A 24222-nucleotide genomic window follows, 5' to 3' on the forward strand; every position below is an offset into this window, starting at 1 on the left:
TGTGACCAAAGGTTTAGCCAATGAGACATAATTACAAACAATTACTACCGTCCCAGTCCTCTGCCAACCATTGGTTTAGAGGTTGGCATGTAACCAGGTTTTAGCCAATAAGACATAAGGGGATGCCTGCTGAGGAGTTTCTGGAAAAGGTTTTTCTCCCTGATAAAAAAGAGACATAGGAAAAGAACCTAACATCCCACTTCCTTCAGGCTTTTGGACATGATAGCATGAGGACATGACGTCTGGAGCTATGGCTGCCATCTTGTGACCATGAGGAAGAAGCCAAGAAAACCCCAAAGAGGTCTGTTTTTGAGCTGCTGAATTAACTAACCCTGAAATCACCAACCTGCACTTCTTGTTATGTGAAATAATAAACTCCTATTGTTTAAGCCACTTTAATTGCTATATGGTATGCTATATTTTTGTGCAACTAAAAGCAACCCAAACGACATGAATACTATAACTTTGTGATGTTCATCTTCCTTAAGAAGGTGTGTGAACCATCACTGTAAACTTCTCCATCAAGGGAGACCACAAAGAATTTTTTTTTTTTTTATAAACAAAGACACATATCTAACTCCAGGAGCCATCCTTCACAACCTGAGATTTCAACTCCATTGCCCTTTCTATAAAGGCTCCATCTGCTGGTCTTTGAAGGTAATGGCAGTCCCATGTCTGCAATGATCCAGCTTGGGTCATACCCGTGGGGTTTGGGTAATTCTGTCAGTAATTTGGGGGCACTTCTACTGAGCCCTTTAGGCTGGACACACCTGGATCCCTGCCCTCAGGCACTTCCAGAACTAAGTTCTCAATTCCTGACTCAGGACAGTCTTGGAGGTAGCTATTTCAGAGTTTGCAAAGTCAAACACAAGGGCCGGGCTGTTAACACAAACGAGTGCCCCAGGCCAGGTAAGGACTGGGGAACTGGAAAACTCATGCCCCTATAAAAATACATACAGTTTTTATGCATAATTTCCCAATTGTTAAAAGTTGACAACTACTTCAAGTATCCTTAAAACTGTGTGGCCCAAACCAAACTTATCTGAAGGCTGGATGCAGCCTACCAGCTGCTGGTTCATAACCTTAGGACTATTCCCACACCTCATAGTCACATAAAATTATATACAGCTTTAGGACTGCCAAGTCCTTTTCCGTTGCCCTCTCCCAAGTGTAAGGACGGGAGAACTCTTGTGTCTCAAGACCAGATCCATTTACAGGAAAGAAAATCCTCTCACCCTTCCCCAAAGATCAATGACACTGTGATGGGTACTGCCCTTTTTACAATGCACCCAAAACACATGAGGAGGAAAGCAAGGGTTCAATTGTTTTGAGGCAAAGGGATTTACTAAGAGAGGACCAAAGCAGTTGAACAGGTGAAGCTTACAACCTAGAGCCCCAATTTCTTTTTCTTGTCTTATTACACTGGTTAAAACTTCTAGTACAATGTTCATTAGGGGTGGTGAGAGCGGACATCCTTACCTTGTTACTCATCTTTTTTTTTTTTTTTTAAGATTTTATTTATTTATTTGAGAGAGAGAATGAGAGACAGAGAGCAGGAGAGGGAGGAGGGTCAGAGGGAGAAGCAGACTCCCCACCGAGCAGGGAGCCCGATGTAGGACTCGATCCCGGGACTCCAGGATCATGACCTGAGCCGAAGGCAGTCGCTTAACCAACTGAGCCACCCAGGCGCCCACCTTGTTACTCATCTTATGGGGCAAGCTTTCAAACTGTCACTATTAAGTATGATGTTAAATGTAGGGTTTTTTTGTAGATGCCTTGTATCAGTTGATGAAATTCCCTCCTTCTCCTAGTTTTCTGAGCGATTTTATCATGAACAGATTTTGAATTTTGTCAAATGCTTTTTCTGTATCCATTGATATGATCGTGTGGTTTTTCTTCTTTAGGCTATTATATTGACTAATTTTTGAATCTTGAACCAGCCTTGCATTCCTGGGAGAAGCCCCACTTGGTCATGGCCTGGGTTTCCAGGCCCTTTGAGAGACTCGGTTGTCTCTGTCATAAAGTGTAGGCAGTAACACCGACCCTATCTCACAGAATTGTGCTGATGATTAAAAAAAAGAAAACATGTGTTCTTGTGAAAGGAGGTATGTGCCGTGACCCAAAGTGCTATTCAGGTAGAGGCTGAGAAGAGGCCCTGCCAAGGCAAACTTCTATTGTTCAAGCTTCTGGCACACCAGGCACCACACTGAGCACAGGACATACCCTAATTCCATATACCACAAAGCACGGCAAAGTGATTTTAGGTGCCACTAAGATTAATGGTTTCAATTTTAATAGTTGTATATTCTCTTCAATGTGCATTAGAAAAAAACATAACAGAGGTGCCTGGGTGGCTCAGTCAGTTAAGTGACTGACTCCTGATTTCAACTCAGGTCATGATCTCAGGGTCGTGGAGTTGAGCCCTGCATCGGTCTCCACGCTCTGCACAGAGTCTCCTTGTCCCTCTCCCTCTGCTCCTCTCTCCACTCACTCGCTCTCTCCCCTCCCCCTCTCTCTCAAATAAATGAATAAATAAATAAATAAAATCTCTAAAAAAAAAAAGAAACAAACATAGCTGGCGTAAGTAACATCTGGTTTCGTGCATGATGATGATAATCGTTTACACTTCATGAGTTTTGACCAAGTATCAGACACTGTTCGGAGCACTATGCAATCGTACATTTAATCTTCACATCAGCCCTATGGGTAGGTCACAGTTATTATAATCCTCTCTTGCAGATGAGGACGCAGAGCACAGAGAGGCTAAGTAGCTTGCTCAAGGTCACACAGCTGGTGAGTGGCAGAGCTGGGATTTAAACACAGGCACCCCTGTTCTAGAATCCATGCTCTTAACTAATCTAGTATACTGCTCTTTTTTATTCAGTCTGAACTAGATTGCGGGGGAGAGAGCTCATGAGAAAAATATCAAGTAAGTAATATAAGGACATCAATTTTATGAAGTTTAAAAGCAGGCAAAACTGATGGTGACAGAAGTCAGAATAGCAGTTACTTCTGGGGGGTATAGAGGAGTTATTGACTGGGAAGAGGCATGAGGAAACTTTCTGGAAATATTTCACATCTTGGTCTGAGTGGTGGCTCTATGACTGCAGACATATGCCAAAGTTAATTTTAGGCTGGACACTAAGTTTGTGCACTTTACCCCCTCTACTGTATGTATATTTTACCTCAATTAAAAGTTCATTAATAATAGTAATAACAACACTAATAATAGTAATACACAAACATGGAGGGCATATGCAAAGGTCCTGAGTTTGGACAAGGCTGCATGAGAATCTCCACAAGCTGCAAGGTGGACCCTATCACCCCCTTTTTACAGATGGGGAAACTGAGGCTGGAGAGGAGAAGACCTCTCACACCACCCCCAGGGCTGAAAACGCAGAGCTGGCAGGTTGGGCCCCAGGGCTGACGGCCGCCCCCTTCCCTCGGGAGGTGGGGAGGGCACCGCACTATCCTGCAGATGGCAGGCCGGGCCCGGGGGCCGCAGAGAGGCTGGGCGGCCCATGCCCGTATTTGCCCAAGCCGTCTGCGCTCCCCCCCACCCTCCCAGCCGCGCGCCCAGATGTTCGGCTGCCTTTTTCCCTTTTTCAGGCACAAGGCTCCTGGGCCCCAGCGCCGCCTGCCAAACTCCGCATTCTTGGCGAGGACTGCAGGCCGGCGGGGGGCAGGAGGGGCCCAGACAGAACGGGCGCTCCCGGAGGCGGCGGGAGCAGCAACCCCGCGCAGCACCCCAGCCACCCGGCAGGCGGCTCACCTTGCAGCATGCTCCGGTAGGCCGTGTCGGCGATGGCGTAGATGTGGGGCGGCATCTCGTGCCTCTTCTTGCCCTTGTACATGTCCACGATCTTCTCCGAGTAGATGGGCAGTTGCTTGTAGGGGTTGATCACCACGCAGAAGAGGCCAGAGTACGTCTGCCAAAGAGAGAAGCCAAGCTTACTTGCCGCATGCGGCCTTGAGGAGAGCTCGGACGTCTGGTTCCCCCGGGGTCCAGGCCCAGCAACGCCCATCACCGCCTGCATTTAAACACATACTGAGCACCTCTGGGTGCATTTTTTCCACTACATCCTCACGGCAAAACTGTTAGATGCATTCATATGGCCATTTTAGAGATGGGGAAACTGAGGCTCAGAGTCCTGATGGGAACGCTCCGGCATCGCGGATAGGCTGGGTATGGGGGAAGAGGAGGAAACCCCTGGGTTTCTGGGCCACCTATGTTCTCTCTTAGAGCTGTGTGCTTTCTGACAGTCGGGGTTCAGACCCCAGCCCCTCTCTTGGACGCCGCCACTCACCTCCCTGAGCCTCTGTCTACTGGGTACTTACTGTGCACCTGGCACTGAGCTCTAAGCCCTTCACGGGCATCTCTTCACTGAATCCTCTTATCTACCCTGTGACCGTCACACTGTGATTTCCCTGCTTCCATGTGAGGTCGTCACTGGCTCACACAGCTAGCTGGCTCAGTTGGCTAAATGCCCCCGGGGCAGGGCATGATCTCGGGGTCCTGGGATCGAGCCCGACATCACATTGGGCTCCCTGCTCAGGGGGGAGTCTGCTTCTCCCTCGCCTCTGCCCCTCCCCCTGCTCTCTCTCTCTCTCTCTCTCTCCCTCTCTCTCTCAAATACATACATACATACATAAGATCTTAAAAAAAAACATCTTCCGGAACTAGATAGTGTTGCTGATTGTACACCGCTGTGGATGTGCTAAATGCCATCGAATTGTGCCCTTGGAACTGGCTCAGATGGTGAATTCTAGGTTATATGGATTTTACCACAATTAAAAAAAAAAAGTTGTCCTGCTCCCACCAAGGGCATAGAAGCATCTAGAAATAATCAGACCAGGGAAAGGGTGTGGGGGCGCTCGGCAAACCCCACCATGAGCACACATTCGAGGCACTCTCCTTGCTCCGGCTGTCTTTTCCTAGACGTTGGCTGTTCCCTGGGCTGAGGTCACAGCTCAGGGGACAGCCTCCATCCTGTCCCACAGGGATTGCTTTTCCCAAACAATAGCATCAGTACTGCCTGCGGCTCTAATAGGCCACGAAGCAGGCCCTCCCTCCAATCCCCCTAGAAGGGATGAAAGGAAGAGCAGATGGCCCATCTCTGGGTGACACTCAGGGGGCAAAGTAAACACCAGAGAGGTTAAGCAACTTGACCAAAGTCACAAAGCGAGACCTTAGCGGCACCAAGCCCAGCTCGGCCCACTGCCAAGCCTAAGCAACTCCCATGAGGCTGTCCGAACTCTGCCCGACCTACAGAAAGAAAAACAATGCATCATTTGTTCATTCAGTCCCTCATTCATTCAGTGTGTATGTCCCAGACACCGTGCAAGGCTCTGGGGTTAAAGAAAACAAAGAGCACAACGTCCTGCCCACAAAGGGATTTCAGCCATGCCTGCGGCTGATTGGAGGAGGAGCGTCCCCCCCAGGGCTCAGTCTGCTAAGGGACAATGGTGTGTGATGGGCCTGGGGGAGAGGGGGACAGGATTCTTCAAAAGGGACAGGATTGGCGGAGGGAGGAGGGAATAATCTCCCTGGTTCTCAGCATTCCCCTAAAAAGGCAGGAATGAGGTCAACACAGACCATCAGCCATTTGTTGAGCACCTACTGTATACCAGGTCTGTGCTAGATGCTGGAGATAAATAAATCAGTGGTGGCCCCCTGCCCTCCAAGAACCCACAGATCAGAGAGGGGACAAGGACATTTAAAAATAATGTCCCTAGACCCAGGATGCAGCCCAGGGAATGAAGGGGAGCAAGGAAGAGAGGGCCCTAATCCACACTGGGGGGCGGTCAGGGAAACTGCCAGTGGGGAGGTGCGCCCTGCCCTGAATCCTAACAGACAAGGAGGTGTTAGCCTGCTCGGGAGGTCGCAAAGGCACGGAAGGCAGCAGGGCGAGTGCACGCATGCGGGTGAACGGCAAGCAGTTTGGTGTGTCTGGATCATAAAGGAGGAGACAAGCAAGGATGAAGGAGGAGGCTCCTGCAGAGGCAGGCAGGGGCCAGGACCCGCACTCGGCCTGATGGGTCCACTGTCGGCCCGGATGCCCCCCTCCCCCATCTGATCGTCCAGCCCCCTCGTGCTGCGCCGGAGCACCGTCTTCCTCCTCTCCAGTCCGTACATAGGCCTTGGCATACAGCAGGTGCTCACTATGTGCTTGCCCGATGAATGCCTGAGGGGTATGTTAATTACAAAGATTCCCTGGAACAGGGGCCGCAATGCCTTCCTCTCTGTGACCTGGGGCTTTGCACTGGGCTGGCACACGGTAGGTGCTCAGGAGAGGTTTGCTGACCTTGTGACCAAGGGCAGGGGCTCTGTGTCCCGTTCATCTGTGTCCTGGTCCCTAGCATGGGGCCTCCCATAGAGTAAGTGCCCAGATAACAATCAGTCGTTTGAATGGTCAGCCAAGTCCTACCTCTCCTTCAGGTCCTAACTCCACTTCCAGATGCCCCTGGGCTGTGCCCCCTGCCAACAGCCAGGTCCTTGTTAGAATGTGGGTGTCATTTACAGCCCAAATCACCCTCTCACCAAGCCCTTGACCTGGAGGCAGTAAAGGGCAGTGGTTTAGGGTACAGAATCGAGTACTGCAGACTTGGTGAGAACCCCCATTCTGCTACTTCCTGGCTGTGTGACCCTGGGCAAGTCTCTTAACCTCTCTGAGCCTGTTTTCCTCAGCTACAAAACAAAGATGTGTAACAGTAGATCCTTCACAGGCTTGCTGTAAGATAATGCTCGTGAAGCATTTAACAGAGTGCGTGGTATACGGGAGGTGCTCAATAAATGTTAGGTGACTATACCCTGCTCCCTTTACTTCATGATGACAGAAACCTTGCCAGCTTGGAACCTTCTATGTCTCCCCTCCATCTTCCCAGAGCCATTTCCATCTCCTCTTTCAGGGCTCATCCTAAATGACACCTCCTGGACTGCAAGCTGCCCACCCCCACCCCGGTATCGCCAGCCCAGCACACGGCCACGCACAAGGCAGACACTCAGTAAATGCTTGCTGAATACAATGAATAGAAGTATCACTTTGCTCCTGTCTGCCTCGGACAGCTCCTGGTGCAAAGCCCCCAAGCAAGCCCGTACTTAACCCAAGCTTCCAGGCAGATCTGAATCTCTGCTCAGTTCAGCCCATCTTTCCGAGGCACAACAACCGAGAGGAAGAGCTGGGTCGGCGGAGCACACCCCACGCAGGGTGGCTGGGCTCCAGAATCTGCAGGCTTTAGGTCTGCTGTTTAACCTCGGTTCATTTCACCAGACCCAGTCCCCACACTGCAGTTGGTGGTGTTTCTGCCCCCCTGTCCCCCACACAAGCCCCTCTCCAGCCGGTCAAGTTCAGAGGTTTCAATATCCCCGCCTGCTGTGTCCCAGCCAACATCTCAGGGCCCCATGCCATCAGCAGGTCCCAGCCACAGGCCCAGGGTTTCCCTCTTGTGACCGTATTAGGAAGTGACTCTAGCTTTTCCCTGACACTTTATATGGTCAGCCACACAGCCCTGAGCAGGAGACTGCTCCCACGGCCTCCTCCTCTGGCAGAAACAAGAACCAGGAGGGGAAGGTGGAAGAAACGCAGGCTTTAAGTCACACGGCCTAGGGCAGAACCTTAGCTTGGCCCTCCTCCATCACCTGCGGGATTTGTGTGAGTGGCCAAAGCCTGGAGCCTCTTCTTCCCCATCTATAAAATGATGGGGTGGGGGGCACCTGGGTGGCTCAGGTGGGTAAGCATCTGCCTTCAGCTCAGTTCACGATCCCAGGGTCCTGGGATTGAGCCCAGCATCGGGCTTCCTGCTCATCGGAGAGTCTGCCTCTCTCTCTCTGTCTGCCCCTCACCCCCGGCTTGTGCTCTCTCTCTCTCTCTCGCTTTACTCTCTCTCTCTCAAATAAAATCTTTTTTTTTAAAAAAGAGTACATTTATACATATACATACATGCATACATATACAAATTTGCACATATTTGCCTGTATAGGTATAAAATATTTCTGGAAGCCTATGTAAGAAACATCCTCGAGGTTTCTCTAGGGAAGGGAACTGGAAGACGAGGAATGGGGATGAAAGGGAAAATTGTGAATATCCTGATATACTATTTAATATTTGCCTATATTACCTATTCAAAATAACATTTTAAATCTGGCCAGATAGTTGTTTTTTTTTTTTTTTAAGATTTATTTATTTATTTATTTGAGAGAGTGAGAGAGAGAGCACAAGCGGGGTGAGGGCAGAGGGAGACGCAGACTCCCTGCTGAGCAGGGAACCTGATATGGGGCTTGATCCTGAGACTCCGGAATTATGACCTGAGCCAAAGGCCGACGCTTAACTGACTGAGGCACCCAGGTGCCCCATGGCCAGATAGATAGTTAACAATAAACATAAGAAGAAGCCACAAGACGTGAGGTATGCTTCTTATCTTTAAATATTTTCTTGTGGTCTTTGCATAGATAGCCTTGTGTTATTAGAAAGCTTCTTTGAAGCAATAACCATTTGAAAGATCTAAACAGTGGGGTCACAGGGCTCAGTAACGGGGAGCGTCCCTCTGTGTTTTCTTTCTACCTTCCGAGACCCGGGTCAGTTATTGTATTTTTTTCCCACCCTCCAGGACCCTCAGGCACTCAGGAGGCCTCTGATCATAGCCTGCTCTCAGCATCCCGGGGCAGATACTCCTTCAGGTCCCTGGGCCAGGGGCCCAGGATGAAAACAACATCACCTGCTCGAGTTTGGAAGGAAGGCCTCTCCTTAGCCCGCTGGTCTTCCCAGAACAGTGAAACCAGAACCAGGAAAATATCCTTTGGGGCTCGCAGGTAGGGAATTTGGGCCGGGAATGGGAGAGTCCATCCACCTTGGCTCTGGATCATGTTCCCAACCCCAGGGCCTTGGCACAGGAGTGGAAAGTCCCACTGTTGACAGGGATCAAGCAGGTTAGAGATGAGTGAAGTGGGCCAGGTATGAAGAAAAAGTAGGTGTAGTGATCAACAAGCAACAATACTAAGCCCCAGGATCTGGGAGACAACAGGGGTAGTCAATCCCTCCAGCCCTGGAGGCAGACAAACCTTGCCTGGGTCCCAGCTCTGCCCACTTCCAGCAATAGGACTGAGCACAGCTGAGCCTCAGTGCCCTGGTCTCTGAAATGGGGTAATAGCCTCTGTTCATAGGACCGTTGGAGGATTACATGAGTAGCAGCTCAAAGCAGTCGTCCCGGGGCCAGCCTTCCCGGGTTCAAGACCCAGCTATTTCTCATCAAGTTGTGTAAGTTTCCTAAGCCCCAGTTTATCTGCAAACATGAGATTACAAAATAGTGTATAAAGAAAAGAACAGTAGTCGCCATAACAATATCTTGGTATGAACGCGTAACACGGTGAATTTTAAATGAACAGCAGCTACCATCACTATTGTGGGGGTAACGAGGCTCCTTTGAGGGTCTAATGAAAGCGGAGACCCCTGCCCAGAAAAAAATGTACATATGCCCAAACGTGTCCTTAAATCTCTGGAGGCTGACAAACTCCTTAGTGCCCATTTACGGGAACGGAGTATGGAACACGTTTTAGGGAGAAAAAAAAATTTTTTTTTTTTGTAAGAACACTCAACACAACTGTGGTCCACCCTCTTGACCAATTTTTAAGTGTACCATACGGCATTGTTAACTTCAGCCACAGTTCTCTAGAACATACTCATCTGCAGGACTGAAACTCTGTACCTGTTGGAGAACACCTTCCCATTTCCCTCTCCCCGAGCCAGCCACCCTTCCATGCTCTGATTCTGAGCCTGACGATTTTCAATGCCTCCTGTGGGTGGAACCCGGATTGTTCATCCTTCTATGACTGCCTTATTTCACTCAGTATCATGTCCCCCGGCTTTAGCCATGTGGTCACCAATAGCAGGATTTCCTCTCTTAAGCCTGAAATGATGGACATACCACATTTTCTCCATCCGTTCATCATCTTAGAATCTAGGTCCTTTATTCGCATCTGGCTCAAGTGTGTCTTATCTTCCTCCCCTTCATTAGAAAGCAGCCTCAGGGCAAGGGCTGAGCATTGTAACTCTCAGCATCCCCCAGAGATGGAAGCAGGAGAGCCTAGAGCATTCTACCGGACAGGCCAGAGTCTGACCCGGGTCCCTTCCCAGGCAAGTCACATCAGCTCTCTCTCGGACAGGTCACGTGCGGGGTGGGAGGTCAGCTTTGCTCTCACCGGTGATGGAAAGGACAAAACAGGCCGGGAAGGACTTAGCACAGTATCCACTACAGGCAAGGCTCACACTTTATTGAGCTTCCTCTGCCTGAACCTCTTGTCCCATCCCCCAGTCAAAGAGTAAGCAAAGAGCCAACTGCTGAGTGGTCGTGCTAAGCTCCCGGCAGAGAGAACCCAGAGTCCAGAAGGGCAGATGTGTGGACGAGGACTCAGAGTCACATGCATGTGCCATGAACAGGTAAGGAAAGAACCTGCATCTCGAGGATAAGGACACAGGACCCAATGGCTTCCATAGACTCTTCTAGAACCAAGAGGACAAGGGTCTTCATCTGAGGTGTACTTTGCAGAATGGAGGGGAAAGTCCTCTTCATTAGCAAAGGCGAAGTCAGGCACCCTCGCTGCCTCAGCATCACCTGCCCCCCACCTGTGCCTCTTGCTGTCCCGTGCTTTGCTCCCCCTCCCCCACCTCCTTCTTTATCTCCTCCATCATGGACAACGGTTTCTATTTAAGTGATTAAACTGACCAGAAAGGAACAGTTAGGAGTAGGCATGCGGTCACAAGGCTGAAAGGCTTTTCATCTAATCTGTCCAGAGAAGCATAGCAGGAATTTGAAGCTTTGATTCATTTTTTAATCTGCTGTCAGATTAAATATTCTGGGTCTTGGGACCTTCATAAACCCTTCTTTTTTTTTTTTTCTGATTTGTATTTTGGGCTCAAATGCTATGTCAGAGGACAGCAGGTGAGATTTATACACAGGCCCGTCCTTAACCTCTCCGAGGGAGAGGACACATCTGAGGTGGGAGGCTCGGAAGAGTTCCATCCCCCACCCCCAGCTCCCTGAAGTCTGGCCTCCTTAGAATTGCCCATCCTGTACCAACAGCTCCAAGTTGATAATATTTCCATACAAGGAGTGGCTCGGACAAAGGGGACTTTCCCTGCAGAGTTAGGGAAGTTAAGGATAGGCTTTAGCACTCTGAGATCAGCTTGCTCACCTGTAAAATGGGACAAGCATACTTATTCCGTGGGCGTTGTGTTGATTAAATGAGATAAGATATGTCAAGGCACACAACAGGGGTGAGAGGAGGTATTTGATAATTCCAGGTTGCTCCTCTGTTCCCTCTTGGCTCTTAAAAAAAGCTACCGTTGGGATGCTGGGTGGCTCAGTCAGTTAAGCGTCTGCCTTCGGCTCAGGTCATGATCCCAGGGTCCTGGGATCGAGCCCCGCATTGGGCTCCTTGCTCAGCGGGGAGCCTGCCGTTCCCCCTGCTTGTGCACTCTCTCTCTCTCTCTCTCTCTCTGGCAAATAAATAAATAAAATCTTTAAAAAGAAAAAAAAAAGCTACTGTTAGCCCCTCTGAACTATCCATATGGAGAATGGATAATCAGTTATGACACATCTATGGGATAGATTACAATAGCTCCCAAGAAGATACTTTTGGGGTTATAATAGAAATGTGGGAACGCTCAGCATTGACTCACAGACGGAAAAAAAGAGCTAGCAGGCTAACCTATGTGTGCAGGCTTGTAAATACATAAACACGTACCATTCTCACCAAGCAAGAGCTCAAGAATGCACCGTTTTATCAGCTGTTACCTCTGGGGGAGGAATGATTTTTTGCATTTGCTGTGCTTTCCTGAATTTGCCAAATCTTCTGTAATAAACGTGACTTATTTTCCTAATTAGGAAAAAAAATCTGCAGAGCATTTTTATAGAGGACAAGTCTTTTTTTGTTTTTTGTGGGGTTTTTTTGTAATTTTCACGTGGCAACATGGAAGGGGAGAGCCAGAGGGCTTAATGATGGAAGGGGAGGACCGTTTTCACAAGTTTGCAAAGGATCCGAGAAAAAAGGGCCGTAACAACGACATAACCAGTGGTAACAGCGAGCATCCTGAGAGCTGACCATGTGCCCAGAGGCGCGCCAAGTGCTTTCTTTTGAGAGTAACCCACTCTGTGAGGTTGGTGCTAATCTCTTGCTCATTTCACAGAGAAGGAAATGAAATTTCAGAGAAATTAGGTGATTCACCCAAAGGACTAGCACACCCTTTCTGAGAGGCAAATAGAGAAAGGCTGAACTGCAGGACCCCCTGCCCAGCAGCTTGATACCAGGGGGTCACCTGTGTCCCTCTTGCTCTGGGAGTTGGTCCGAACCCACAAGGAACCTGCGCACCCTGAGTCACATCATCCTCCCACGACTTCAGTGAAGTCTGCTGAGCATCTGCCAGGCACCTTGGCGCTCTGCATAGGCGATCACATAGCATCTTCACACCTCCTTTATGTGGGGGAGGGTGGTTATTCCCGTTTCACAAATAGGAACACTGAGGCTTCAGTAGGTCAAAGAGTTTGTTCGATGTCACAGAACTAGGTGTGAACCCAAAGCAATGATTCTACTTCACCATGTGACCTCCCCCCCCCCCACCGCAACCTGTATCCCAAACACATCTCGAAAGCTCTTCCTTCCTTCAGGGGTGGAGGAGGCTTGGAAGAAGTGACGGGCTGTTCCCCCAGATACTCACGTAGATGAGTCCTGAGAAGTATCTCTCCCTCAGGTTATGTAGCACAGAGGCTTCGTTGAGGCACGTCAGCTCCGCCATGTCTTCCACCTTGGAGAATTTGGGTGGGTTCATCTTCTGGATGTCATCTTTGCCAACCGTGACCTTCTTGCCATTCTCCACCAGCTCGACAATCACCTCATCCCCTTTCTCCTCCTTGATGCTGGCTGCCTCGAAGCCTTGCTTCTCCGAAGGGACCCAAACCAGCTTCTTGGCAGCCCAGTCAGCCTGGGCCACTGGGCTGTTGACGAAGTTTTTGTCCACAAAAAGGAACTTCTCATCGTCACTGAGCTGGCCCTTCTGTGCCATGGTGCCTGGTTGGTCCCCTGTGGAAAAAAGGGACAGCATCAGAATCCAGCCAGAACTGAGTCCTAAAGACAGACGAATCCCTCACCTCCCATGCCTAGGAACGCCATCTGCAGAAACATTCCACAAAGTGCGAGGATGTTCCCTGCAGTACTGTTTACATGGTCAAAGAATGGAAACAATCCAAAGCCCCTCAGAAAAGGATCTGCATTCATTGCCTATTGTCCACCATCATGGTGCTGGAGACGTAAACCATGGTTTTTTGATACAACGAAATGCTATCCAGGGGTTACGAAGCAAGAGTAAGATCTACATGTGTTGACATAGGAAGATAGCCAAGGCTTACTGTTTATTGTAAAAATAAAAGAGGAGCGTTCTTCAAATAGTTAAACATAGAGTTATCATGTGATCCAACAATTCCACTCCTAGGCACAAACCCAAGAGAAATGAAAATACACATCCCCACAAAAACTTGCAGCGAATGTTCACAGAAGCATTACTCACAATGGCTAAAATGTGGAAGTCACCAAAGTGCCCATGAACAGATGGAATGAAAACATAAAATGTGGTCTATCCATACCATGGAATATTATTCAGCCTGAAAAAGGAACAAAGTACTGATACATGCTACCACGTGGATGAATCTCAATAAAATTATGCCAAATGAAAGAATCCAGTCACAAAAGGCCACATACTGTATGATTCCATTTATATAAAATGTCCAGAAGAGGCAGATCCACAGAGATTAAAGTAGATTAGTGGTCGCCAGAGGCTGAGGAGTGACAGCTGAGAAGGGTACAGGGCTTCTTTTTGGGAGTAATGGAAATGTTCTAGAATTTATTGTAGCTGTGGATACACAGCTTTGTGAATATGTGAAAACCGTTGAACGGTACGATTTAAATGAGTGAAGTGTATAGTATGTGACTTATAGGTCAATAAAGTTTAAAAAAAATAGAGGGGAGAATGTAAACAGTAAGTATAATACCCCATTTTTATTTTAAAATATTTAGAATAATATAGGCAAAAAAATTGGAGAAATACTCACTTTTGAGTACACTTATGAGGGGATTTTTACTTCCTTTTTTTTTTTTTTTTTGAGAGAGAGAGAGTGAGCATGAGCAGGGGTGGGGGGAGAGGGAGAGAGAAGAGAGGGAGAGGATACCAAGCAGACTCCCTACTGAGTGCAGAGCCCGAAACAGGGCTCGATCTCATGACCCTGAGATCATGACCTGAGCAGAAATCAAGAGTTGGACGCATAACTGACTGAGCCACCCAGGTGCACCTAGGGATTTTTACTTTCTATCATTTTGTCCCCCAATTTTTTTTATCGCAATAAAATATACGTAACATAAATTTTGCTATCAACCATTTTTAAGTTTATAATTCAATGGCATTAGGTACATTCATATGCTGTGCAACTGTCACCACCATTCACCTTGAGAACTTTTTATGTCCTACAGAACTGAAACTCTGTCCCCATTAAACACTAACTCCCCACTCCCCATCCCCCAACGCCTGGCACCCACAGTCTACTTTCTGTCTCTATGAACCTGACTACTCTAAGTACCCATACAAGCAGAATCATACCATATTTGTCTTTTTGTGACTACCTTGTTCACTTAGCATCATGTCCTCAAGATTCATTCATGCTGTCAAATGTGTCAGAATCTCCTTCCTCTTCAAGGCTGAATAATATTCCCATCGTATGTATATACCGCATTTTGCTTATCCCTCCATTTGTTGATAGGTACCTGAGTTGTGTCCGTGTTTTAGCTATTGCGAGTAATGCTATTATGAACAGGGATATACTTTCAATTAACTATTTTTATCATATCTGTAGTTTTATAATTTTTGTTAAATTTATGATCAACAAAAATAGTTATTTATTTTTTTATAAAGACCTTCAAATAGCCAATACACATGAGAAAAAGATGCTCAACCTCACTAGTAAATGAGTTAAAGCAATGAGATATTGATTTTCCCCTATCAGCTTGGATGAGATGAGAACTATTGCTAATATCCAGTGTCGTCAAGAGTTGTAAGGAGGAGGCCTCTGCACACACCACCCTTATGGACAGAAAACATTAAAATCTATGCAAATGCTTGACCTGCAATTGCATTTCTTTTTTTCTAACATTGTATTTATTGAGAGATATAGAGATAGAGCACAAGCAGGGGGGAGGGGCACAGGGAGAGGGACAAGCAGACTCCCCAGTGAGCAGGAAGCCTGACCCGACCTGATCCCAGGACCCTGAGATCATGACCTGAGCCAAAGGCAGATGCTTAAATGCAATTGCATTTCTAGGAATTTAGCCTAAGAAAATGGACAAGGGCTAACAGATGCACCACAATGTGGGTTGCAATGCTCTGTGGAACAGCAAATCTGCAGTCCCTCAAATGGCCTTCAGTAATGCCTTAACTGGGATATCCATGCATTAGAATGGGGTAATTCCCCTGAATATTCAGGGTGTGGACTTTTCTTTATGCCAGAATTTATCCCTTTTAACATGTTTGTTAAAGGGTCGCTCACATGCCATAAAATTCCCTCGTTTGTAAATGTTCAATCCAATGACTTTTAGCAAATTTACCGAGTTATGCATCTATCTCTACGATAAAATTTGGAACGTTCCCAACACCCCAGGAAGAGTTCCCTTGTACTGGTCTGCCATCATTCCAACCCCAACCCCTGGCACCCACTAATCTACTCTCTGTCTCTATAGGTTCCTCTTTTCTAGACATTTCATATAAATGGAATCATACCATAGGTGACCGTTGATCACACAAAGATACTTATAATGTATTCCTAAGTTAAAATTACGTATAAATAGAATACTCAGGGAAAAAAATAGACAAATCTCAAAAGCATTGTGCTTAACCAAAGAAACCAGACCCCAAAGGCTCTATTGTTTCACTGATACGCAAGTCTAGAAAAGGCAAAACCATCATGACAGAAAGCAGATCAGTAGGGGCAGGGAGGGGACCTGACTGCTGAGAGGCACCAAGGAACCTTCATGGTGATGAAATGTTCTAAATTCTGATTATGGTGGTTACACAACTGTACACATTTGTCAAAACCCACTGGGCTGTACACTTAAAAGCCAGTGAATTTTTAAAAAAACTGATGAGTTTTACTGTATGTAGCTTGTACCTCAATAAAGCTGATTGAAATATTTATAACAGAATCTTTCTTGTAATTTTATATGTATGTATATACATTTTTAAAAGTCTAGAAAACTGGGGTGCCTGGCTGGCTCAGTCAGTGAGCATGTAACTCTTGCCCTTGGGGTTGTGAGTTCGAGCCCCATGTTGGGTGTAGAGATGACTTAAAAAAAAAAGTCTAGGGGTGCCTGGGTGGCTCAGTTGTTAAGCATCTGCCTTCGGCTCAGGTCATGATCCCAGGGTCCTGGGATCGAGCCCCGCATCGGGCTCCCTGCTCCACGGGAAGCCTGCTTCTCCCTCTCCCACTCCCCCTGCTTGTGTTCCTTCTCTTGCTAGGTCTCTCTCTGTCAAATAAATAAATAAATAAAATCTTAAAAAAAAAAAGTCTCGAACACTATATACTAAAATATTAAACTATGGTTCTATCTGGTCCAATACAGGTGAGTTTGAACATTGGTAAGAAAGATAACTGTAAGGGGGGCCTGGGTGGCTCAGTCAGTTAAGCATCTGTCTTCAGCTGAGGTCATGATCTTGGGGTCCTGGGACTGAGTCCTGCATCGCATTGGGCTCCCTGCTCAGCAGGGAGTCTGCTTCTCCCTCTCCTTCTGCCCCTCCCCCCACTTGTGCACGTGCTCTCTCTCTCTCAATCTCTCTCAAATAAATAAAATCTTTTAAAAAAAGAAAAAGAACTATAAGAATGGAAAGAAGGGGGCACCTGGGTGGCTCAGTTGGCTAAGCATCTGCCTTCAGCTCAGGTCATGATCCTGGAGTCACACGATCGAGCCCCACATCGGGCTCCCTGCTCAATGGGGAGTCTGCTTCTCCCTCTGACCCTCCCCCCTCTCGTGCTCTCTCTCTCTCATTCTCTCTCACTCAAATAAATAAATAAAATCTTTTAAAAAAATGGAGAGTGGAGGATGTTAAACCCATGAGGCATGATGATTAACATAAATTTCAAAGGTCATCCATGTAAGATGCTGGGCAACCCAGACATTCTCTTGAAAACTGGTCACGATGAGCAGAGAGGAAGCAAAACATTGATGCGGCCTTCCTGATATAAATCGTTCCTCAAGGTCACTAAACAATTGGCAGAGAAAAGTCTTTATGTAAAATTTCAAGTCCTTAAACGTCCTCTCAACATGAGGAGCCCATCTGAGACAGTCTTTGTCCCCCTGTCTAGATGTGTCCACGAGGCAGGTGCTGAGACACCAGGCTCTGATTTGGTCAGCCGACTCCTCCCACCTGCCCCATGTCTCCCCCCACCCACTGCTGCTATGCCCCCAGGAACTGAGGCGCAGGCTGAGTTAGGATGGATGGCTATCAGGACATACTGTGTGGTTGCTACCCCTACCTCAGCAGAGAAGAATTCACAACTCCTTTGAACTCACCAAGGTAATGCCCACGCTTGGACCCCAAATCCCATGGAGATGGGGTAGCCCCACATCCCATGAACGGGCAGCCAACTCCTGAGATGCAGACTTTACAAGGCCAAATACAGCCACTTTTCTCTTTCAGGGTTGAAAATAACAGTAAGAAAAGCCAGAAACTGATATGCTCAGAGGGGGAGGTTATTTCTTCCAAGAGTCCTGATCTAGTAGCTCATGTTTTTTTTTAAAGATTTATTTATTTATTTGAGAGAGAGAGAGTGAGCACAAGCAGGGGGAGCAGCAGAAGGAGAGGGAGAGAATCGCAAGCAGGCTCCAACTCCCTGCTGAGTACAGAGGCAGACTCAGGGCTTGATTAGACCACGACCTGAGCCAAAATCAAGAGTTGCCCGCTTAACCGACCATGCCACCCAAGTCCCCCTCTAATAGCGCATTTAAAAAAAAAGATTTTATTTCTTTATTTGAGAGAGAGAACATGAGCAGGGGAAAGGGGCCGAGGGAGAGAGAGAAGCAGGCTCCCCGCTGAGCAAGGAGCCCGACGTGGGGCTCGATCCAAGGACCTCGATCCAAGGACCCTGGGATCATGACCTGAGTGAAGGCAGACACTTAACTGACTGAGCCACCCAGATGTCCCTAATAGCGCATTTTTAAGAAGGTGGAGAAATGAGCAAGTTATTCCCTAAACCTAAATAATCACTTTATCACTCAAAGAAGTGAAATAAGGAACTGCCCACGAACTTGAGTTTAACAACCACATTTCCGGGGCGCCTGGGTGGCTCAGTTGTTAAGCGTCTGCCTTCGGCTCAGGTCATGATCCCAGCGTCCTGGGATTGAGCCCCACATCGGGCTCCCTGCTCGGCGGGAAGCCTGCTTCTCCCTCTCCCGCTCCCCCTGCTAGTGTTCCCTCTCTCTCTGTGTCTCTCTCTGTCAAATAAATAAATAAAATCTTAAAAAAAAAAACCAACACATTTCCTGCAGTTTTTTTTTTTAAGATTTTATTTATTTATTTGAGAGAGAGAGAATGAGAGACAGAGAGCATGAGAGGGAGGAGGGTCAGAGGGAGAAGCAGGCTCCCTGCCAAGCAGGGAGCCCGATGCGGGACTCGATCCCGGGACTCCAGGATCACGACCTGAGCCGAAGGCAGTCGCTTAACCAACTGAGCCACCCAGGCGCCCCATTTCCTGCAGTTTTAAACTCTTATGGGTTTTGCATGGGACATTATCCCAGGAGTATCCCTCTCGCAACCTCACTTTTAACTGTTGTGAAAGAGCACTCCCTCCACTTGGAAGAATTTCAGTTAATAAATGTAGAAGAAATGACAAAACTAGAAAGTAGCAATTTTGGAACCCCTAATAAAATAATGGACCCTGACAATGACCATCGGTAATTGCTAAAACCATGAGACCAGTGGCTTGCACACATCCCTGGGCACCAGCCTCCCCTGGGGGGTTGTGAAATCACAGATGGCTTGGTCCGCCCCCAGATCTCCTGAATCAGCAGGGCTGGGATGAGCCCCAGGATCTGCATTTCTAACAAGTTCCCGGGTGATGCTGAGGATGTGGGTCTGGGGTCCACACTTCCAGACCCACGGTGTTAGATGAGAAGTGGATGGAGAGCTTTATCATGCGTGCATCAGGATGGTGTCACCTAAATGTGCTCATTAACCTTAATATCACAATAAAGAGTCGATCAGATGTCACCCAAATGTGCTCATTAACCTTAATATCACAATAAAGAGTCGATCAGGTGGCAGATGGGGAGCCATGAAAAGTACCACTAACATCAAGGAAACATTCTCCCAGAAAGGAAAAGGGGAGGGGGTGGGAGGTCAAAGCTGACAAAGCCTCTGGGTCTAACACCCCGGAAATGCAAGGCACAGAGAACACGCTGAACACTGTCATGGGGGTTGGTGGGGAGGATGCAACAAATCCACAGGTGGGAAGGCACAGGACAAATGACTCCATTCCTTTAATAAAGTACAGAAAAAGGAGAGGAACCTATAAACTAGAAGGGGCCTTGAGACCCAGAGGAAAAATGAGAGGTGAAGACAAATGAAGACCGCCTCCTCCAGTTTGGTCATTACCAAAGGGGAGTGGCGGGTGCCTGGTGGGGGGCGGGGGTTGTCCTAGCGTTCTCTACTTGTGAATACATTGGAACATTTTCACAATGAAAAAGTCCAACAGGGACAAGAAAAGACAAACGCGGAGAGGAAGGGAGGAAAAGAACCCCCTCCTCCCCCTAACACACACATACGAGTGCAAATCAGAAATAAGGGCACATTTCACCTTTTTAAAAAGCCACCCCTCGCGTGGGAAGCTTTGCAGAATTCAGTGCAATTGTGAGAAAAAACAAAATTCTGATAACCCCTCCCAAAAACGTGGGAAATGATCAAGAAAATCTTGAACATCAACTCAATAATCCTTTATATTAGGGAATTTGTTAAATTTCTCGGGGTGACCATGGTACTAGGATTTCATCTATTTGGAGTCCTTTCCTGGGTCGCCTGGCTGACTCGGTGGGAGGAGCATGCGACTCTTGATCTCGGGGTCATGAGTTCAAGCCGCACATTAGGCGCAGAGAGGACTTTAAACGAATAAACCTTAAAAAAGTATTTAGAGCCCCTTCCTTTCTGAGACAGCGGGAGGCAGTTGTAACAGAACTGACAAGCCTGGGGTTCAGGGGTGGGGTGCCTGCAGATGGGTTACACTGTTCTGACATTTGTCCTTAAAAGGAAAAATATTACTACATAAAATTTGTACGAATCTCGTCTATGCGTAAGCTGTGTCAATACCACACCATCTCCCATTTGGCCTGTACGTCATCCCCAGGGCCAAGTTTTCTGAATACCCACAGTGTTGGTTAATACTCAGACACCCCCCCGGACAGGTGCTGTGCTGAGTGGCTCACATGCAGGATCATCAAGGAACAACAGCACAGCCTTAGGAGTTGCATGTTACCGTCAGCACCTTCTTACAGATAAGGAAACAGAGGTTCAGAGAGGCGAAGCAATCTGCCTGAGGTCACACAGCAGAGCCGGGTTCTGAGCCCATGTCTGATTCCAGAACCTGTGCCCCTCTGCCCTCCCCCCGCATGAGCCTGAGGGGTTTGTCCCAAGTTCAACGGAGAATTTGCAATAAATGAACTGACCCTTGAAAGTACCTAACACAGTGCCTGGCACATTATCAACATTCCAAATGGGACCCCAATCAAACGAAGGGAACTTCAGCTCCACACCACAGTAAGAAAAGAATCTCACACACACATTTGAACGAAGAAAGGAGACACAAAAAGGATGCACTGTGGGATTCTGTTTAGAGGTGGTTCTAAACCAGGCAAAACTATCCCATGGTGATAAACGTCAGACGTCTTGACTGGAAGAGTAGGACCTTCTTAATATCTGTGTGGGTGACAGGGATGCGTTCATTTTGTGACAATTCATTAAGCTCCATACCCACGGAATGGGTACTTTTCTGATACAAAGTATACACTTCCATGAAAAATTGTGGTTTCATTTTTTCTTTTTGATCCTCATGATGAAATACACATAACATAAAATTGACCACATTAACCAGTCAAGTGCACAGCTCAAGAGTGTTAAGTGCACTTACGTTAGTGTGTGTAATGCAAAGTGTTTAAAAATGCCTAAATATACTCAAGAGGGCCAGGGAAGTGTTTGGTTTGTTCCAAGCAGCGTGACAGCTAAGTGGGCGCTTTCAGATTGCAGTGTTGGTCACAGCTGTCTTAAAAGTCAGAAAACCAGCAAAAATAATACAACAGAAAAATCAAAGGACATAGGAATCTCCATCACCAGGAACCCTGTCTCATCCAGGACTCAGAAGCACAACCAAGATCAAGTGCAGAGAGTCTTGTCTCTATCCAAAAAAGGAGAGAGAGAAGCTGGCTTGCTTCCCACGGCTTTGATGCTTCTGACAGTTATGAAGTACAACATCTGCTTTGGTCAAAGGAAAGAGGAGCCTGGCTTCACCCTGGAATGGCATTTCCCGGAGTGTGTTCCTTGGAACCCTAATCCCTTGAAATAGTAGGGGTGGGGGTTGGGTGGGATTCAGGGCAGTTGAGATACTCAAAAAAAAAAAAAAAAAAGATTCTGTGGCTAAATCCACTCGAAAAGGGCTACCTTTTCCCACCCCATTCCCTCTCTCCCAAGCTCCCACCCCCCACCTCTGCATGGAGAGACAGAGCATGTATCAGGACATCCAAGACCTTGGCAGGTCCTGAATCCCAAAAGCGATTTTATGCCTTTGGACCCAGGGCTCCCCAAAACATTTGGCCACAGACCTCTTTTCCCACCAAACACAGAAGAAATCCTACAGATTTGCCCTTGAGAAAATTTGGTGAGCCTAGCAAATTAATAATACTAATATTAGTAATCATAGCTGCTAAATCTTTATGGGGTACCAGCTATTATCTCAATCCCCTCATTAACACCGAGGTGCACCATTAACTCTGGCTTACAGATGAGGAAACAGGCACAGAGAGGTTGAGTAACTTCCCCATCGCAGCACAGCTAGCTATGGTGGACCCTGAATAAAGGTGTATTTCCAAGGTGATCTTTTCTGCTTTGTTTGCCTTCTTTGAAACGGGCAGAGCACTTGAGGACTGTAGAAAATACAGGTGTGCCTGAGAGACATCCTGGATCAGTGTCGAAGGCTCCCAATAAGTCAGTTTCGTTGTTACAAGGATGTGCCCCAGCATGCACCCAGAGCCTTGAGTCTTCAAAATCTGGGATGCTGGCAACTGGGCAAAAAGTCTCAGGCCAGGCATTAGGGGAGACACAGGGAGGAATAAAAAGTAGCTGGCAAAATCGCAGGAGTGATCAGGGAGCATCATCCCAGGGAGAGGATTCTCCTCGTGCTACGTGGAAGCAAAACCTGGTCCCCTGCTCCCTGCTGTGGTCCTTCAGTTCAAGCAGGGGTTTTCAGCCTTGGCGCCGTGGACGTGCAGCGCTGATCATTCTTTGGTGGGGGAGGGGGCTGTCTTGTGCGCCGGAGGATGTCTACAGCATCCCTGTTCTTTACCTACTAGGTGTCAGCGACCACTCCTCCTACGAGTTGTGACAACCAAAGGGCCTCTGGACATTGCCAGATGCTCAAAACTGTCCCCAGTGCGAACCACTGCTTTAGAGTAAATGCAAGGGCTCTCTTAGGAAGACAAGTAAAGCTGAGGACAGTCGCTACTTCATCCACACCAACTTGGACGGCCAAGCGCAGAAGGTCGCACACGTGGAGTGCAGACAGCAGATCAGACAAGAGAGAGACACCCAGAGGGCCAAACCTCTAGGAGAGCCCCCCCATCTTCGAGCCCTCCCCGTTCACCGTCCCCTCCTCCCACGGCCTGCATCGGCTTCAGGGCCTGAAAGGGCACCTGAGGTATCATTGCACAGGACTGAGGGGTACTCCATACAGTTCGTTCCTCAAGGGGGGCTCTCAAACTTTTTGGTGAGAACAAAGGACTCTTGCTCTCAGCGTCAGCAGTATTCGGCACAATTAGGCGTGTCACCTTGGACACAGTCCTAACTGCCTTGCCAACGCCACACCGATTCGTTCTTGGAGCGCTAACACGACATTCATTTGAGCCGGGGGGAATGGTGGGCTGGCCTGGCTCTCACATTTTATGATATCTGTGGATATCACAGGGTTGAAATTGGACCCATTAAGACTGTTCAGCTACTCTCGTGTGTTTTCACATCGGCTTTATTTTCCCCAGAGGGATGCGGGGGGTAAAAGATCTTGCCCTTTCTGCTTCTGCACTAATGAAAAATGAATAAAATACCCCAGGGCCCAAATAGTATAGGATTTGCACATCACCACGCCTGCTCGACGGCTTCCCTGTAGGTTTCATTGCCAAGCCACCAGCTCCAGAGCTAGGACCAGAGACACAAACCTAAATAAACGTCCCCGGAGTCCGAGGTACAATGTAGGGTGACCCAGGCTCGAGGCGGCTGGCCAGAGCCCTCTCACTCTGCCTAGAGATGGCAGTAGCTCCTTCCCTCCAGCTGGGGTCAGCCGGTGAGAATGTGGGCCCTGCGTTGCCAGGTGGTCAGCAGGTCCACAAGTCTGAATTTAGGTCCGAGAGAGCCACCCCCGCAAGTTAAAGCACTGCCCGTTTCACGCAGACAAAACTGAACGCCCTCTGAGCCCGATCTAGGACACAACCCGCCTGCTGGAAGGACCTCTGCATCAGTGAAACAAAGTCAAGGCCTGGCCCAGGTGTGGGAGGAGCCAAATGTGTGGGGGGAAGCAGGAGGGGGACCAGGCTCCCTCAGCACACCGGCTGTCCCAGCCCCAAGCTGTCCCCACGAGGCCACTGGACTCTACCTCTATTACTAATAATAGCCACCATCATTACTGAGCCCCTTCTATTCATGGGGTATCGGGTCAGGCCATTTGTTATTTTTTTTTTTTAGAAAGGTTTTTTTTTTAAAGATTTTATTTATTTGACAGAGAGAGGGAGACAGAGAGAGAGCAAGCACAAGCAGAGGGAGGAGCAGGCTCCCCACTGAGCCAGGACCCTGGGATCATGACCCTAGCTGAAGGCAGAGACACTTAACCGACTGAACCATCCAGGCGTCCCCGGGGGGGGGCCATTTATTAAATATACCAGCTCAC

At 48.0% G+C, this 24222-nt stretch overlaps 1 protein-coding gene across 5 annotated transcripts in view; it reads right to left on the reverse strand.

Annotated features, from left to right (window-relative positions):
- The window catches only part of MYH11 (myosin heavy chain 11), a 114683-nt gene that overhangs the window by 85300 nt on the left and 5161 nt on the right, over positions 1 to 24222 (reverse strand). For 3 of the 5 annotated variants that reach the window (XM_035022337.1, XM_035022341.1, XM_035022342.1), the window contains exons 1-2: positions 12711 to 13055; positions 3773 to 3929 (exon numbers count right to left, since the gene is read on the reverse strand). In XM_035022337.1, coding sequence (XP_034878228.1) covers positions 3773 to 3929; positions 12711 to 13055 — 502 coding nt within the window. Of the gene's footprint in view, positions 1 to 3772; positions 3930 to 12710; positions 13073 to 24222 lie in introns of those variants that run through there. The other 2 variants (XM_035022339.1, XM_035022338.1) reach the window with 1 other exon arrangement.

The sequence above is a fragment of the Mirounga leonina genome, unplaced genomic scaffold (genome assembly GCF_011800145.1).
Source record: "Mirounga leonina isolate KUSES-001 unplaced genomic scaffold, KU_Mleo_1.0 Mir_175, whole genome shotgun sequence".
Lineage (NCBI taxonomy): Eukaryota > Metazoa > Chordata > Mammalia > Carnivora > Phocidae > Mirounga > Mirounga leonina.